This window comes from Pinus tabuliformis, chromosome Q (genome assembly GCF_031772625.1).
Source record: "Pinus tabuliformis cultivar Carrire ecotype Pingquan chromosome Q, CPIR1, whole genome shotgun sequence".
NCBI lineage: Eukaryota > Viridiplantae > Streptophyta > Pinopsida > Pinales > Pinaceae > Pinus > Pinus tabuliformis.
Window position 1 is genome coordinate 830,859,016 of NC_142296.1, and position 19,627 is coordinate 830,878,642.

The 19,627-nt window shown below is 36.5% G+C and overlaps 1 protein-coding gene across 1 annotated transcript; it reads left to right on the forward strand.

The window, feature by feature from the left end:
- The first annotated feature begins 2,212 nt into the window (after positions 1-2,212).
- On the forward strand, positions 2,213-10,433 carry LOC149222183 (uncharacterized). Its single transcript, XM_089385302.1, has 3 exons — positions 2,213-2,601; positions 9,638-9,779; positions 9,875-10,433. Exons 1-3 carry the CDS (start codon positions 2,568-2,570, stop codon positions 10,305-10,307), a joined length of 609 nt encoding a protein of 202 aa, XP_089241428.1. The 5' UTR covers positions 2,213-2,567; the 3' UTR covers positions 10,308-10,433.
- Positions 10,434-19,627: the final 9,194 nt, after the last annotated feature.

Sequence of the window (19,627 nt, forward strand, 5' to 3'; positions counted from 1 at the left end):
TTTTGTAATTGAGCCCAGCTCTATTGGAGGTTGCCCCCTCGAAGAGGCAAGTGAACATTGCTTTCCTTTCTGAATAATAAAATACTTGCTGTTATTTCTTATTATTCTATGTTCTGGGTATATTTCTTCGCATATTTGGTATTTTGGTATCTTCTTGCAGGTCAAGAGCATAACAAATGGAGCCCCTTTCTTTCCTAGTACATTAATACTTAACATGTCATGAAAGATATTTAGGTTTAAGTTAGGGTTTTTGCATGCCTCAATTCCCAACTTGGGTTATGGGTTTAGACCCTCTATAATCTTCTTTAAAGTCTAGACATGACTAGCTCCACATGTGCGAGTAATGGGAACATACATGACATCCACTTAGTGCCATGGCAGTCAACAACATAAGTCAACTTATGGAAGACATAACTTTCTCATATGAATTTCAATTGATGTAATTCTTATGTTGATGGAAAGCTCTTGATTTGTAGAACAATGTTTACATGCTTAATTTTTTTTGCAAAATTTTCGCCCAAAAGCAATCATTTAATGCTTTAAATGGACTCCAAAAATTTCAACACCCTAAATCATGAAAATATGGCCTACCTCTAAAATGGGCGCCACAAACGTTTAGCTCCAAAATTTTCCACCAAAAAAGTATGAAAATAGATGACAAATAATAAAGTCATCAATTTCACGTCAATTGTAGTTTGAGACATCCTTGAAATAAGTGAAAGTAAAAACCACAAATATAAAAATTATTGTAATTCTTTATATTTCATCCCATAGATCCTACAAGCTTGTGGACACAAATAATTTATTTTATTTCATTTTATGATATGATTAGAAGCGAAAAATTATTCTATATCCTCTTTCTCCATCTCAGGGTCTTGCAAAAAGTTGATTGTCCTTCGATTATTATCTTTTTGTAGAAATTTTTAATAACAATATGCTTAGAGTTCATACCATATTTTCATAGATGTCTTCTCCCTCTTCATAATAAGATGTTAGGCTCAAAATTGAGCTAGTTAATTACAAAAACACCCATAAGTCTTATGTGCCATTATGTAAAGTTTTAGTAAGAAACAAATAGAAATCGAAGAAACATAATCATAAACATAAGGCCCAGGTAAAATCCAAAAATATAAAGACAGAATTAATGTGCAAGGAATTCCCAACGTAGAGATTTGGCATTATAATATAAGGTTATTACGAACATTGCATATATGACAACTACAAGTTTTAGAGATCCCACAAGGCATTACACTAAAGTTAGAGCGAGGGAGGATGTTGTCATGTCAGTGGAGGGACTTCCCATTATTGTAATAAAGAAAGTCAAAGAAGATCTATAAATATTTGTATAGAATCATCTACTATTTATATACACAATGGAAATTGTCACATTCTCAAAACTCATAGGAAATTATTTTGTCCTTATCAAATTATCTTCCTTTAAATGAGCACACATTAATATAATCGTTATATGCAAATTGTAATTGCCATTAAAATGATGCACATTGATTACCATAGGGGTTGTAAACTAGCCCTGACCTCAACTCTTCCTAAATCTTCTTTCGTTAAGCCTTTTTCTAACTTGAAACTACATAACTCATCATTTTCAAAATAAGTTGACCTAATTATAAAACCACGTGATTAATACATGTTAAAAGTCTTCTTATCATACCTTAGTTATTTATGTACCTACCAATAAATTGAAAAAAAATGATACCAACTAATAGAAATTACAACCCTAAAGACTTGAAATACTTGAAAATAGATGTTATTTCTAATATGTTTTAAGTTATAAGTTTTTGTTAACCTATGTATTGTATGCTTATAAGATATATAATTTGTATGCTTATAAAATATATATAGTCTTTGGTCTAATTTGGAATGTGATTAATCCGAAAGACTTATTTCTACATTATAGATCACAAAAATCTTAAATCTAACATATATAGTCTTATATATAAATTGAGTTAAATTATAACACCATATAATAAATTGATTCTAATCATACTATTACTTAGAAATTATAATGTTTATAATATCAATATATAAACTTTTTTTCCAATTAATCATATTTATTATTTAAATCCTTACCTATGCACTGATCTAGGAAAATAAGCTTATCCTCTTCCAACTAATTAAACTCGTATTTTGAAAAAACACATGTTCCACACTGCATTTTGACAATTTCCAATGTGGACCTCAGGGTTCCCCATATAGCCTTAAACATCATGAGAGAACCAAAATAATATACTGAAACGATTGTAGCCTCCTAATTATGATGTCTCCCGTCTTTGCCGAAAACCGAATCCAATGATCAATATCTATGCCGTAAATCGTAGATTTAAAGTCTCCCTTGAACCCCCACATTGGAGTAGTCCAATGTGCAGTCATCCATCGATCCATCCAAATTGGTTCATCGCTGTCGGTGAAAGGAAATGCATGAATTGAATCACTCGGATAAGAATATGGAAGGATGTTGTCTGCAGTGACTCATCTGCGCATCTCCAACTACAGCAACGCTGATCTCAGAAATTGTCTGCAAGTTGCCTGAAAGAGCAGGAGCAATAGAAATGACGAGTCCTAACATATTCACGGCTGAATCAGGTCGATTCTTTTCACCCTTTTTAACTTTGCCTTCGTGTGCATCTCATTATCAGGTTTTGAATGGGCTTGCCAAGCAGACAACAAAACCCAACACCAGTTCCGCATCTTTTCTACATTTTAGCAATTTGGGCATGATAGACAGAACCCGTATGAAAAACCTAAGAAGGAATAACCTTAATTCATCTCGGAGAGAATGGAGGATGAGGCCTGAGGTCTCTGCAGATGCCACTATACAGCACAAAGATTTAGTAGGTAGAATATGCAAAATCATTCATTTGGAAGATTGGGAAGATACGGAAGAATTCATGAAATCAATAGCTAAGGACCTGAAGCCAGATGTGGTGTTGGAGGTGCTGAACCGGCAAACAGATGCTCTAAAGGCCCTCAGGTTCTTCCAGTGGATGGAGAAACAGAATGTCTATGAGCACCACACGGATGCCTATAGCACTGTTATTGAAATTCTGGGAAAAGCAAAGATGTTCAGTGAAATACAGGTTTTTTTGCAGCAGATGAGGAGCAGCGGATGTGAGATAAGTGTCACTATACTCAATAGCTTGATCAAGTTATATGGTATTAACTCCAAAATCAAAGAAGCTCTGGAGGTCTTTGACTTCATTAAGATTCAGGGGCACATGACCCCCGTCTCTTCTTACAACGCGATCCTCAATGTCTTGGTGAACAACAAAAGACTTAACACGGCTGAAAATATGTTCACAGAGATGCGTGGCAATGGAGTTTGCCTGAATAAGGAGACTTATACCCATATGATTAAATGTAGGTGCCGGAAAGGCAATCTGGATGGTGCCATTAATTTGTTGGATGATATGATTCAAAACGGATACACAGTGGATGTGGTGAATTACACTTTTGTGATCTCTAGTCTGTGTCGTAGAGGAAGGATGGAACAAGCCTCCGAATTTTTTGACAAAATGAAGAGGAATGGGTGTGAGCCAAGCATCGTGACTTACAATTCTATGATCATTGGTCTCTGTTTTGTTGGTAGAGTAGAAGAGGCCCTGGAGTGGTTGAGTATAATTAAAAGTAAGGGCTGTAAGCCAAATATTTATACTTACACCTTGCTAGTAGACAATTTCTGCAAAGTAGGTAGATTAGATGAGGCTAAAGAGATTTTCAATGAAGCTTTAATGAGTGGAATAGAGCTAACTGTAGTGACCTATAATGCATTGGTCAATGGATATTGCAAGGGAGGGAAATTGGATGAAGCTCTCCTTCTCCTCGAAGAAATGACTGAGAATGACTGCATGCCTGACATAATTACATACACTACCATAATTTATGGGCTAATAAAAGAGAACAAGATATTAGAGGCTTTGAAGTTGCATGATCAGATGGCAGACAAGGGCTATGAACTATATATGAAGACAATGATCACCCTATTCCGAAGACTCTGCAGGAATGCTTATGCCAAAGATGCAATCAGGTTATTTAGAAAAATGCAGAATAGGGGCCATCGGCATAATTCCCTTAACTACTATTTATTGATACATGCTCATGCTGCAGAAGGAGAGATAGATATGGCCCATACACTTTTTCATGAGATGCTGGGCAAGGGCTTATCCCCCGGTCTAATGACATACAATACAATAATTAAGGGGTTTTGTAGACAGAAAAGATTAGGTGAGGCTACTAAGATGCTTGGCTTTATGGTTGAAAATGGCGTGGATCCAAATATTGTATCTTACAATATTTTGATTAAAGAACACCACAAGCTGGGCATGACAGAAGGTGCAAAACAGCTTTATTCAGCAGCCATAAAGAGAGGCGTGTTTCCTAGTAGAAAAGCAGAGCCTTGTTTTGAAGTTACTGTTCAGACACCAGAGATAAACGATGAATCACTGGGGCTTTGATGGATTGGTTTCTGAGTTTATCCTCCCAGCTTGCCCTTTCTTCCTGCCAGAGAGAAGTCAATTTTATAAGCTCATGGATGATGATTCATGACAATAAACATATCAATGGAGAAGAAATGCGAATAGCCTGTAGGATAGTTGCAAAATGTCTTCACTTGTTTGATTGAATGGAGTTTCCTGGACAGGCCTTGCCAAACTGCACCGAAGTAGAGTTTCCTGCACAGGCCTTGACTACAGTGTGCTGAAATCTGATAGTGAAATTTCTACTTGAACAACCAATCTTATCTTTGTCCATTCTTTCCATTACTTTTCTACTTATCTTTTCTTATGATTTCATTTGTTTATTGCTTCCATTTCTCAGAGTGGAGTGTTGTGCATTCTCCAGGCAAATTTTTTATAGCAGAATCTAAAGATCTGATACCATTTTGTGATGCTGAGGACAAACTGAAATTGTAGAAATTGATTGTTTATAGAGTGCGGCCACTTAATTCATGGTATAATGCACGATTCACAAAGTGCGATTTATATGATGTGTGTAAAAGATTATAATGTGTACTCTACAAATCAGATAAAATGGTTTTTAAAATGGAAACTCTAACTCATAATTGTAAAGAGGTGATAAGAATCTGATAGTTGGTATTCAAGCTGAAGCACAACTTCACAATTGTGTAGCAATAGTTCTGATGATGGGAGTAGTAAATTAATGAATGCTAGCTGTTCAGTCCCTTATTCAAGTTTGTTGAATCTATTCGATTTACTAAATTGATGGGTTCTAGAATAGATAAGTAGAAAGGGATCTGTATTTTCTGTTGAACATACTGGCTGGCAACTGGTCTTTTTTGTTCTCGGTTTACTTCACCATTAGGTAATTTCTGAGTTCTTATGAGAAGGCACTGAATCTTTGTGATGTTATGGCACTAGAAGGTAAGAAAAACGTTGTTCTCATTTATGAGAAATATCGTTAAATGATATGATGTTGTGTTGTACATGTTTATAAATCTATTGGTGCTTGCTCATATACCAGAAAACAGGACTTCGAAAAATATCATGAAAGTGGGACTAGATATCCTAGGGCATGTTTTTTTTTTTTTTTAAAAAACAGGCCTGTAAACTTCAACGTTTGTTTTGGCTATTGGATCCAATGGACCTGGACCTGGACCTAGATTGCTTTGGGTATAAGGATTCACAAATCTGGGAGAAAATTGCGTTGCTTTGAATCTCAGATTATTTTCTTGATTTGGAAGACAACCTGCGAAACATTTCCCAACTCTTGGGAATAGCTTGCAGGCCAAAAAGATAAACCATAAAGGTAGCATAAATAGAAAAGAAGGGGTATGCCATGGGAATCCTGTCAATAGTTACCTGATAGAGCAATATACCTATCAATATTATGTCACGCTTAAAGTGGCAAGGAAAATCATGAAATCCAAAATCTAATAGAATCTTCTAAGGTTGCTTGAGTGGATGGTCATATATCCTCTAAAGTTGCCCTTACATGCAATGATTAAAATATGAATATGGTGCTATATATCCTCTAAAGTTGCCCTTACATGCAAGGATTAAAATATGAATATGGTGCTATATATCCTCTAAAGTTGCCCTTACATGCAATGATTAAAATATGAATATGGTGCTCAGCTTGATAGTTTGGTAATTAATAATTATGTGTTCCATAGTTTCCATATTGGTAATTAATAATTATTTGTTCCATAGTTTCCATACCCTTGGGTATTGCCTGCGAGTACTTGTGAGCAGTGTTTTAAAACTTGGACCAAGTTGACTCGGACTACCATATCAGCTTGGCCAATGGATTGGTTCAGAGGGCCAGTACCTAGTCGGCCGAGTCGGACTGATTTGGTACCAAACCACAAGCCATGATTTGGATGGTTCGGTACCAAACCGGCCCAACTCCTGAGTCCGGACCTTCTTGGCCAAGTCGATTCTTGATGGAATTTTGGCATGTTATGTTATGCATAGGTCGTTCTTTGGCCTGTATTTTTGCTGATATTTTAGGGCAGATTTTCTTGGACAGAAAATTGGCCTTATTTCAGCCCCTTCGCAGCCCCTCCACTGACTTTTTCTTGTTTCTACCAGCATGCTGTAAATATGCCCAGCAAACCTGGGGTTTGAGAAGATCTATTTAGTGTGCCTTTGGCATGTTTATTCTAAGGGATTTTGGCAGTTTCCTCCTCCACTGTGTTGCTGGTACAGGCATGTCGATTACATGCCACAAATTCTGTTACTGGTTGGCTGTATTCTTGCATGTTATCTTGGGTTTCAGGCTGTGCTTCAACCTGTTTGGCACATTTTTCTAGCAAAGTTTGGCTGTTGGTAAGGGTATGTATAAATTTGTGGGTTTATCTCGGATTGAAATTTCTGTGTGCAAGCAACGATTCGTCACATGTGTGGTTTGTTGAATGTTCCCACAACGAATTAGTACATCTTCTCACTGTAATTTTAATGGAGTATCTCTAGGTTTATACTCTGTAGATACTAGAAGGGTAAATTTTTGAGGGAGGGTATTACCTTTTGTCATTCAAAAATTATATTTTCTTAATCCTTTTTAAGGGCGCTTTCCACTCTAGAGGCTATTTAGAGCTTCACTGACTATGTATTTTGTTGCTGATATGTATTGCACTTGGTTCCATTTTGATTTATTTACCAATGTTACACTAATTGCGATTAAATCGTAAAATCGCGATTTTTTTAAATCAGCGATATTATCGGCTGATTAAATCGCAAATTTTCTTTTTCGGCGATTTTTATGAAAAAATCGCGATTCACCTGAAAAAATCATTGGCCTAACCAACAGCACGTTATATAACAAAAAAAGTTGATTTTTTTAATTCATTTGCACAACAGAGAGAGGCACGCCAGCAGCGACGGAGTTTTGGAGACTTGGAAGAGAAAAACGGAGCTGAATCCGCTGATTGGAGGTGGAAAACGGAGTGAGAGCTAAGGAGGAGACGAATTTTCTCCATCAAACCAGTATGGGTACCAACATTTAGTGTTTTGTAGCTTTGTTTTTTTTTCTATGTTTTTGGTTGGTTTTGGAATCTGGATAACCCATTGTTTATCAAAAGAATTGAATGGGTTATCAAATATTTTTGAATTGATTTGAATCTTGATGGGGTTTTTGTTATTTGATTTTTCATTTTGTTTGTTAAAATTTCTTAAATTGTCAAAAATTCCATGTGTTTTACTTTTGTTATAACTTATGACATATGTTACTCATGTATGTAATTTTTTTTTAGTTTTTGTACAATGTAAATTGTAAGTTTGTAACTTGTAAATTGTAATCCTTATTTTGCCATAGGTTCACCGAATCACCATTCAACTTCAAGTTCAAAGTTCAAAGTTCAAAGTCAAACATACCAAGGAAATTGGATCCTGTGTAGGAATTTGGTGATCCTGATGGAGTGATTGATAGAATGAACTTGTCTTGCAAGTTGTGTGGGCAGCATATGTCAGAGGGGGTGTACAGATTGAAGTATCACCTTACACAAATCCTTGGATTTGATGTAGGGCCTTGCTCAAATACAAATCCGGAAATCATCCGAAGAGCCATAAGATCATTGGAAAATTTAGAGCACACTATAGAGGCCAAAGCAGAAATGAAGAAGCAACTAATAAAGTCAGGTGAACAAGGAAGTGGCACTGGTTCTACTTCAGCACCAACCAACCCAGTAGCTGTCTTTTCATTTTTTGTTCCTAGAACTACGCCTAGTTCACAGCCATCTATCACTTCAATGATTAAAAAAATTGAGAAAGAACAAGCTAACAAGTTGTTGGCCAAATTTCTCCTTTGGAGTGATATTCTTTTCAACATTGTAAGGAATAACCCATTTTTCCAACCTGTTGTTGATGCTATTGCAACTGTTTGCCCAGGGTACAAAATCTCTTCTTATCGTGACTTTAGAGGCCAGATTCTTCAAAATGAAAAGGTTGACTGCACCAAAAGATTGGAGGAGTTTAGGGAATCATGGGCACAAACAGGATGCACTGTGATGTCAAATGGTTGGACTAACCAAAAAGGGAGAACCCTTATAAACTTCTTGGTTAGTTGTCCCAAGGGGACTATGTTTATGAAATCTGTTGATGCATCTGCACATATCGAAAATGCAAAAACTTTATGTGATTTGCTAGATGTGTTTATTTTGGAGGTAGGTGCAGAACATGCTGTCCAAGTCATAACGGACAATGCTGCAAATTATGTTGTTGCTGGCAGGATGCTTATGGAGAAGCATCCTACTTTATTTTGGACACCTTGTGCTGCACATTGTATTGATTTGATGTTGGAGGACATAGGAAAAATTTTCTTTGTCAAAGATATTGTTGACTCATCAAAAAGCATTACAAAATTTATATATAATTATACATCTGTGCTTAGATTGATGAGAAAATTCACCAACAACAAAGAGTTGGTGCACCCTGCCATTACATAGTTTGCCACCAGTGTCATATCTCTTCAATCCCTTTTGAATTCTATGTGGGATGTGAAGAGAATGTTTCTTTCAGAGGAGTGACATGCTTTGACAATGAGCCGCAAAGTAGAGGGAGAGGCCATATGCAGGCTAGTTTCATACTAAGACGACTTCTAGGTGGGAGTGCAGGAGGTGTGCATCGTTACTGAACCTTTGGTAAAGGTTCTTCGATTAGTTGATGGTGAGAAGCCCGCAACGGGCTATATGTATGAGGCCATGGATAGGGCGAAACAATCCATTCGGGTCTACTATGATGATAAGGGAGATGAGGGGTTTCAGAGACAACTCCTCCTATGGGAAGTGATTGATGAACGATGGAACAACACACTCCATCGTCCCATCCATGTTGCATGGATCTACTTGAACCCCGCATTTTCTTACGCATGTGGGTTCGTATTTGATGCTAAGATCATGGATATATTCTTAACTTGTGTTTAGAGGATGGTGCAATCTCCAGCAGAACGTACTGAAATCTCCAAAGAAATTGAGACATACAGGATGAAAGGTGGCACATTTGGCTTTGACATGGCTGTGACTGATAGGACGACTAAAATGGCAGATATTTTTTAGTTTGTTTCAAATTTCATTGTCTCTTCAAGTTCATAATTTCATACTTTGATTCAACTTTCAACTTTCATTTTTTTCTTATGTTTATTTAAAATTTTATTTGTAATTTTATTGTAGATGCATGGTGGAGAATGTATGGTGCCAGGATACCCCTTCTGCAAAAGCTTGCTATTCAAATCCTCAGCCAAGCATGTAGCTCCTCAGGATGTGAGCGCAACTGGAGTGTATTTGAAAAAATATACAACAAGAAGCGCAACAGGTTAACACTTCAAATATTGCAAATTTCCAAATAATTTTTTGAATTTATTAAACAATATTGTTTTTTATAATTATTATTTCATGATATTTTTACAGGTTGGAATCCCAACGACTTAATGACATGGTCTACGTCTACTACAATCTTCGATTGTGGGTGAGGCAACTTGAGAGGAAACCTAATATGGAGGCCATCTCATTGGATGGGATTGACACCACTGCTGCATGGGGGGTTGAGGCCGACAGGCCTCTCATGGAGTCTACTGATGATTGCTTAGTGCAAGAGGTAGTGGAGGGGGAGGAGGAGGAGAGGGAGGAGGAGGTGGAGCAACAGGAGGAGGAGGTGACACCACCTACCCGGGCTACCCCTGCTACCAGTAGAGGACGTGGTCTACCTCCTATAGCTCCTACTCCTAGTTCTTCAGCTTCTATAGCACAACAGAGCCCACTGCCAACTCCACCGACGTCTACATCTAAAGGGAAAGGGAAAGCTATTGCATTTTCTCGCAAGAGGAGCAGAGGAAATCAATAGTATTAGACTTTAGTTATTTGGTTAATTTCATTGTATATGACATTATGACTCATGATATGACTCATGAGATATATTATTATATTTTTTGTTGATATCATGAGCCAGGGCTTACTATTCAGGACATGATTAACTGTTATGTGTGATGTAGCATTAGAAATGATATTAAACATCTTATATATTAGTTCTTTTATTATATTTATGTGTCAATGTATTTATTTTATGTTGTAGATATTTTAGATATTAAAAAAATTGAAAAAAATGAATATTTTTGTATGTTACGATTTTTTTTCCCGATTTTTACGATTTTTTCCGCTGATTTAATCCCGATAACAATTAATGTAACATTGATATTTACCCTTATATATATATATATATATATATATATATATATATATAAACTTTGCATATTTTGTATCTAATGGTTTGGAATCACAGTTTTGAATCTTCAATTTCAAAATATAGTTTTTCATTAAAATTTAAATATTATTTTTATTTTTTTAGCAAACCAAGCAATTGAAATCAGATCACTCTAACTCATTCCGAGTCCTAGTCGACCCTTGACTGATTCCGAGGCCAAATCCAAGTTTTAAAACATTTCTCAGGAGTGTGGCGACTTGGCGAGTACTTGGGCCAAAACTCACATTGACCAAGCATTGGGCAGTCAATACTTGTTGTACTTGTACTTGTGAGTGTTGGCAAGTTATCCCAAGCACAGTGGAGTGTGGTAAGTTTGAATGAGTGGTAGTTTTTTATGTTGTTGGTGGTTTTGGGGATAAAAGGGAGTTTTTCACCTTGTCTTTTCCTTTAAAACCCCTTGACTTGAACACAAAGTCATTTGTGAGAAGTTTTTGAAGGTCATTTGCAAGCAGATTTCGGGGTTTTAAGGAGAATTTCAAGTGATTTAACATGCTAATTTTAATCTTTTGGCCTTTAGGTAATTTTCAGCTGGCAAAAGATTCATTCAACTAACAGTTCTTATTTTCTTAAACTTCTTTATCTTAGGATATTTTCTTCAAGTGCTTGGGTGGCTTGGGAGTGCCAAGGAGCTGTCTAAAACCAACATTGGAGCATTTGAAGGCATTTAGAATGGGTTTTGATGGGTATAACAAGAAAAATAGGGGCTACAACCCATGGTTGTGGGGCGTAGCAGCTATCAGTGAGGTGATTAGGCTTGTATTAACACAGAGACCCACAGTCAAAACCTCTTGAGTGGGTGTGGATCAGGCCAGGTGCAACTCCTGTTTGGCTTTGACGGAATAGGGATGCCCCTCATAGCATGGCCACTTAGCTGAAAAACAGCTATAAGTTACTATAATCAGAATGCCCGCAAAAAATGGGGCTGCATTAGGATACATAAGCTATTTCACATTTTTTTTTTCCCACAAATTCCTATCTTTGAATTTCTAGGTCAGTTTGGTTAAGGCTTGAAATTTTCTTCAGAACCATTATAAAAAGCCTTAGACACCATTGGCAATTTGGGATAAAGTTAGAGGGTTCTTGGGTAGGATGTGAATGATGCAATGATAATTACTCTCGGGTATAAACCAACTTGTATACTAATCAGAATGCCTGAAAACAATGGGGTTGCATTTTGATGCATAAGCTATTTCACATTTCTTTTTTCCCAGAAATTCCCATCTTTGAATTTCTAGGTTAGTTTGGTTAAGGCTTGAAATTTGCTTCAGAACCATTATCAAAAACCTTAGACACCATTGGCAATTTGGGATAAAGTTAGAGGGTTCTTGGGTAGGATGTGAATGATGCAATGATAATTAATCTCAGGTATAAACTAGCTTGTATACTACGTGGCTACGCTTTCTGACAACAATCTAGTTGGTTGTCCCAATAAGACATCTGAAATCATGATATAGGGATGCTTAGAGAAAGATGGAAAAAGAAAAGAAAAGGAAAGATGCATGCAACAAAGATTGGGAGAGGCCTTGGAAATTGAGGTAAGGGATGTTTCCTCAAGGGTTTTAACATTTTGGAGATGATGTAAACATATCAAGGAATAGACAAACTAGTCTATGATTTGTCCCTTCCACCACTTGGTTTACAAAGCACCTTAGATTCATGTTGGAAGAAAAAAGAGTAGCAACACCTTAGATTCATGTTGGAAGACAAAAGAGTAGCAAAAAGGCAGAGAGAATTGTAGGTAGGTGGTATTGGTCTGATTTTCCTTTAATGCCTCTTAAGGGAAACATATTCTATCAGCCTATGATGCAATTGATGTTTGTGGTCTAGCTTTTAAAGACTCTAACTATGAGCATTGAGAAGCTTAGCAATCCCTTTTGCAAGCTAAAATTATTGATACCATCTATGTCACATGGTTCACTGAAATTCAAGCTTGAGGTTTAAAATTATACGAACCTAAAACAAATTCTTAGGTTTGATTAGGTTCTTCAAACCTCATGACAGAACCTCAAGTTGAATTCAAATCCAAGGGGTGAACTTTAAGTTGAATTCGAACTTGAAGGAAAAATTGGGTTTTTTTGTTGGTTTTCTCATTTTCTATAAATAATAAAATAAAATTTTTCTAACCCTAGATCCCTTGAATCAGAATCCTTTTTTGCACTTTTTTGTTCACTCTTCACTCAACCAACTTGTTTCCATTGCCCATGTCACTGACCCTCTTTCCATTGCTATTGACCCTTGATCCTACTAACCTTAACCCTCGACCATGCGACTGATTTATGCCAATTCTAGTCTTAATCCTCTTCTCTGTGTGCTAGGTTGATGGTTCACTATCCGCAAAGACTTCTTTTGTTGCGACTTGCCACCCTTGTTGTGCCCAACCTCCAGGGGATTTGAAGTGGTTCACAACTCAAGTTGTGGCCTGTACTCTGTGCCACACCCACAACTCAAGCTATAGCATGTAGCATGTGCCATGGCCCATGGGGTTTGTATCCACAAACCAGTCACCACTGTAGTCAGAATCTATAGATAGTGAAAATTGTATATAGATGAGCCTCATCGTAAACTTCATCTGAACCTCATAAAAAAATTGAATTCAAATTGAACCTTATTGTTGTTTAACCCAACCTAAATTTGAACTATGTGACTTAGGATACCATAGAGAGGTTGATAACATTGAGGGGATCCTCGATACAAACAAGATGCACAACTGTCAGATGGTTGGACAAATGGAAGGGAAAAGAACATAATTTAGATTTTGGTTTCATGTCCTAAAGTTGTAATTTTCCTCAAAGTAGTTGGTGCATCCTTTGAATGATGCCATTTTCCCTACCATCTTCATAATAAATTTTGGAGAGAAGGGAGGAACATGTTGTGCAAATTGTCATTGATAACGTTTCTAATTATGGTTTAGTGTGAAAAATGTCGATGAAGAAACTTAAGGCACCTTGTGTAGCATGTTGCATAGAACTTATGTTAGAAGACAAAAGGAAATTAACTTTGGTCAAGGGATGTGTTGAACAAAGTGAAGGTAGAGTGACATTTATATATAATTATGCTCCTGTGCTTGTAATGATGAAGGAATTCATTGAGGGCAAGGAGTTTGTGTGGCATAAGGTAATTTGTTACTAATTTCATTTTGTTGTAATCTTTCATTCAACAGAAGATGCCTTTAAAGAGCATGTTTGTATCACTTGAGTGGATGTCTTGTAATTTCTCAAGGAGGTCTGAGGGGATTATTATTACTTCATTGGTGTATAAATTAAGAAATTTGGAGGAATGTGGAGGATATGGAATCAATAGTTGAACCCCTATTTTGTTCCTTGCATATTATTGACGGAGAAAAACATTCCCATTGGGTACTTACATGAGGTTATGGATTTGGAAAATGAGAGAATCCGAAGCATCTATATTGTTGATTACATTATTTCTAGGTTTGCTAGGGTATCATTGATGAGAAATGGATTGGCATTCTCGATTAACCAGTTCATGTGGTTGGGGTTCATCTAAACCCAAATTTATTTTAGAACAGGGTAGTGAGAGAGGATCTTGAGATGGGGACACGGTTTTTAGAGCATTCAAATGACGGTTTCTCCATTAGGGAGTGCACTGGGGGAATCAATGCCACCACAATTTAAATTATTATGCTTCGCTGATTTTACCATATGTAAATGATGGTATTTCTGATAAATGAAGTAAACTCAAATAGTATCAAACATTTGTTATGTACACATTGGTGCAAATATTTGGTTTGGAAAATCAACTTCAACTTTTCATTCATCGAATCAATATGTAGAACAAGGCTACACACATCACAAATCCTTAAGGAACCAACAACTAATTAACTAATTGACCCATTTACAATGTCAAGAAGAGGTGTAAATAATTTAAGGGAATACAAAGTATTATCATTTGCTTATTTTCTTTATTGACAATAATTGAGAGAAATTCAGGGATGAGGAAGAGAGAATGGAAGATGATTCATCATGATTATTTTCATTCCATGTGTGCCTATTATTGTCTTCTCCAATTGTGCCAGTATGCTTGTGCTATTTGGATTTGTTCATGACAAAGTTAGTGTGCCAAGTTGTGCAAAAAATTTAGTGTGACTTAAGTTTCTAAAAGTTAGACAAGGATTTAATCATGTTGGTTGTTCACCATAATGTGGAGTCCTCATAATGTTGTCATGTTACTCCCTATAATAAAATGATCAAATTCATGCATCCATGGATAGACAAAAATTTGGTCAACTTTCTCTTTTGTGTGACTCTAATGGTCTTGGCTTAGTCAATCTTTGAGCTCTTTCAAGATCAAACTTCCATACTTAGCAGTTGTTAGTCCCCAACATTTTTCCTACCGTTTGAGGATACTTCTTTTGAATTTTTCTCTAAGATGTATCATTTGTTGGCCGAGGATGACTAACCTTATATCTCATTATAATAATTTTCTAAGGTTCTTTGCTTACTTACCCACTTGGGGACATACATGAGTAGCTTGATATTAGTGTCATCCTTGAAGCACTCTTTCCAAAGATAAATTTGGATTATATATCCAATGCAATAGCGATGATATGTGTGATGATGATCATGTTTGGCCTTGTGCTTCTATTGACTCTTTTTCAAAGCTTCTTAAACTTGATCATGAATTTTTTGGATGTGGTCAATGAATTTGATTACTTGCCCATGTGTAATAACCTCCTATGACATCATTGTCAAGTCATAAAGTGGGATAAATGAATTGACACATATTTTTTCAATCCAGGTAGGTAAATTTCGAGGTGAAACACAATGTGTGTGAATTGGTTCTTACCACTTTCCTATGCAAAACTACTCATAAAGCATGTGCAAGTAGGCCCCAAAGTTGATTCAACTTACACTAATTTCAGGTTCTTAAATTCAATTCTGATTTGTTGTCATAAAGTTTACAGATTCAACGAGATGCACCACACTTTTTCACCAGATACTTTCTTTGAATTAATTGTTGGTCAAAACCAATTGAGACTGTATTGAAAATGAATTTAAATAGAATCAATGCTTTGGGTTGTGTAAGCAAAAGTCCATTCAAAGAAAATAACAATTCTTTTATTCTAAAATACAAACTAAATTACTCTCTTAACTATTATTTTTAAGCATGATAAAAATCTAATTATACTACTGGTTTAAAGTATCGGTACTTTAGATAAAATTGAAGAAATTTACCAAATAAAATTACTTCAAGAAAACAAAGTATTCATTTACAAAAATTCTGTAGAGTCCTGTATGATTACAGGATCACTACAGGAAATCCAATAATTGTTGCAGGAATTCCTGTGTGATTACAGGATCACTACAAGTTCTGATACACAATTATAGGAATTCCTATGTGATTACAGGATCACTACAGGGAGCTCTAACAAATAATGATGAGAAATCCTATGTGATTACAGGGTCACTACATGCAATTACAGGAATTTTAAGCAATTATAGGAAAAACATAACACATTCATTTCTTACATACATCATAGGATTATGAACCAAAATCAAACCAAACATATAAAAACTTAATAAATCATATAATAAAATATAGGTACCACGTACCAAGGGGCCCTCCTGGTTTGTGTTACTATTAAAGCTACAAAAGGCTACTTCAAAATTGTATAATAACGCGCATAAATCCTTCTTATATTACTAAAAACTATAGGTTTGATACAAATGAGTATGTATGTATTAAACATATCTTTCTCTCCAAACTATACCTCTTTCATCTATCTACTTTTATACAAAATATTACTGCTTAACCAACCTACCTAAAATCAAGGTTAATTCAACGTTTTCATACTAAAAATAGACTAATACGACAGAAAGTTAATTGCCTTCAATCCCACAATGCGTATTTTGCTTCTTGAATTTTGGTGACCGATCCTTATCTTGTTGGAGAAGATTATGGCAGCTCCCAAGATATTCTGCATAACACGCTGAATTAGTACACCTTGCCCTTGAATTCTAGAATGAATAGATAAGGATCAACCTCCAAGTGCCAGAATCTTCCTTGCTGATGTGGAGCATTATGTTGGCTAAATTCTTGTGTTGACAAGTTTGGAACTTTCAACTTTATTAGTAACAAGAATATTTTTTTATTATAAACATTTAAGAATTAAAAAGAAAAGAACAATTCTACAAGTGATTTTACATTTAACTTCATCTTTTAAATGCCATTTCTTTAACAACACTGGTAAAATGATGTGGAATGGAGGTTCAAATGAAAAGGGATAATGTCAAAAATGGGGGTGGTCACAAATATTAAATTTTAAGCCCAACAATCACCAACTCAAGAATGGGACCTATACTTAGTTAATGGGTCCTTGGGTAGGTATTGAAGGCACACTTCAAAAAGTGAAGTGTCCATCATGTTGAATAATACACAATTTGAATTGTGTTGCATGTAAGGGACACCGATATCCCAAGTGTTTGGATGTTGATTACTAATAATATGCAAGAGTTATACAATGGTAAGAGTCACATTAGCTCGTCCATATGTCTGTGGATGGAAATATATACTTTCAACTTGGTATCCATCAATTCCCATCATGCTTGCATAAGTTGTTAAGAAATATAATGCCACACTCAAAGGTTATTAATGTTGGTAGATCAAAGTGCACCCAAACTTTGTCAAAAGACAACTATTCTGCTTGCTACATAAGAATTTTCTTCTTGTAATTTATCAAGATGAAAATTTTGTTGAAGTGATCCACTACTATGATGATGCCAAAATTTCTATTATTAGTTGTCAGTTATATCATTTGAGGAAGTTTATCGAAAATTGACTCCTATGGCTTTCTTAACAACATAAACTAGTGCTAGAGGAACTGAATCTTCTTGCACTATTGTCAAGTATGTTTGGCCATCTTTGACTAGTCTGTACTTGTTCTTGCATTGGAAATAGATTTCATCTCAATCTACGATGTATGGATTACCACAAATTACCCCACACACATTCAAAGGTAGAATATTGAACTCTAATTTGTCAATTCAATTGATGAAGATGGAAAACTTGGTCTTGCAATTGTGTTGGACATGCAAATATTTTTTCTTGCTAAGCCAACACAAGAAGTAGTGTTCTGGATGTGTGATTGTGCGTTAGGGTCCCACCCTAACCCCCTTATTTATGTAATAGGATCGAGTCATAGTTATAGTTAAGTAAAGAGTCAATAAAGCCCATATTAATAATTGTAAGTGGTTAACCCGCATTTAATGAAGGGACCATAGTTAGTTGCAAATGGGCCATGGTATTAGATAGATGGTATTAATAAGAACCATGGTATTGCATGTATGAATCCTATATAAAGGATAGAGACTCCCCTTGAGGAGCATGGTGTCTTATTTTGTAATTGAGCTCAGCTGTATTGGAGGTTGCCCCCTCAAAGAGGCAAGTGAACATTGCTTTCTGAATAATAAAATACTTGCTGTTATTTCTCATTGTTCTATGTTCTGGGTATATTTCTTCGCATATTTGGTATTCTGGTATCATCTTGCAGGTTAAGAGCATAACAAGTGGTATCAGAGCACTTTCCAGGACAGTGGGATCTCCAATTTTTAGCAAATTGTTTTTTGGCTAGAGACGTGTTCCGGCATCTTTAAACCACAGGACTGTTGTTGAGCGCATAAACCTGCGGATTTGGGGAGGCATACACGCAAGAAATACAAGAGGCGGTCACGCTTGTTGGACTCCCTTGCAACCCCTGTGGGTACCCCTTCGAGTAGTAGCGCATTAGACATAACCGTGCACAGAGTGTCTTCCAAGTACCCTTTGGGTATATTAGAAGCCCCCCTAGCTCCCTTAAAATCTTGCCATAGATAAACCGCCGGCCGTCTTGCTGCTACAGTACACTGAGAACAACACTAAGAAAGATTACTCGCATGTACGATAGGGTAGTCGGGTTGTGCGACTACGGGTATGGTTGATCCTCCTTAGTTAGTGCCCTGAAAAATTGGGCCGAGTACTACTGTCAGAACCTTATGTATATTTTGATCTGTAGCACCTGACACTCCTGGAGACCATAGTTCCCTTCTCTATCTCTGGATCACGCATAATCTTTGCCAGATCAGATCTCGCAAGTGGGGTTTTGTCATAGCAGCAGCAATCAGTTCCGCTGTTCAGATCTATCATATCAGCCATTTAGATCTATTAGATCCATCAGATCTGCAACAACAATCAGTTCTGTCATTCAGATCTATCAGATCCGCCATCCAGATCTGAGTAGTTGTGTGGGTTCCTATACCTGGGCATGATTTTCGCAGGACTTTTGGCAGCATTGACATTTCTGGGATTCGACTACTGCAGTATTCCTAAGCAAGGAATAAAAATCCATTTGGAGTAAGAAAAAAGGCAGTATTCTTAAGCAAGGAGTAAAACTTTTTTCGGAGTAAAATAATAAGAAGAAAAAAGCAGTATTCCTAAGCAAGGAGTTAAAAAAAAAGAAAAGTTTGAGACCCCCCAGGGCGCTTATTGGTGACTTAGCCCATAAGAATCAGGACGATGAGCTGAGCAAGGTGGTACCATTCAATTGTTAGTGCCAAAAAAATTCAAGCAGTCCCAAATTTCAAGTACATCGGATCGGTGCATGGTACAAACTAGAGGTCAAGCTATGGCGAATGAGAGGATGGACAGCCTTGAATCACAATTGAAAGAGGTTGTGTTGCAACTACAGAACTTAAATGCAACACTCTCTAAGGGCAAGGTGGAGGCACGCGAGGAGGCATATATTGGCAATGAAAACAGTGAGGGTGAGTCTAGCCAGTCTCTTCACCTCTTTGGCACCCACCAACAATCCCATCCGCGACCACCCAAGCTGGACATGTATAAATTTGATGGCTCTCACCCAGCTGCATGGATAGCACAAATGGAGAAATATTTCACACTGAATTACA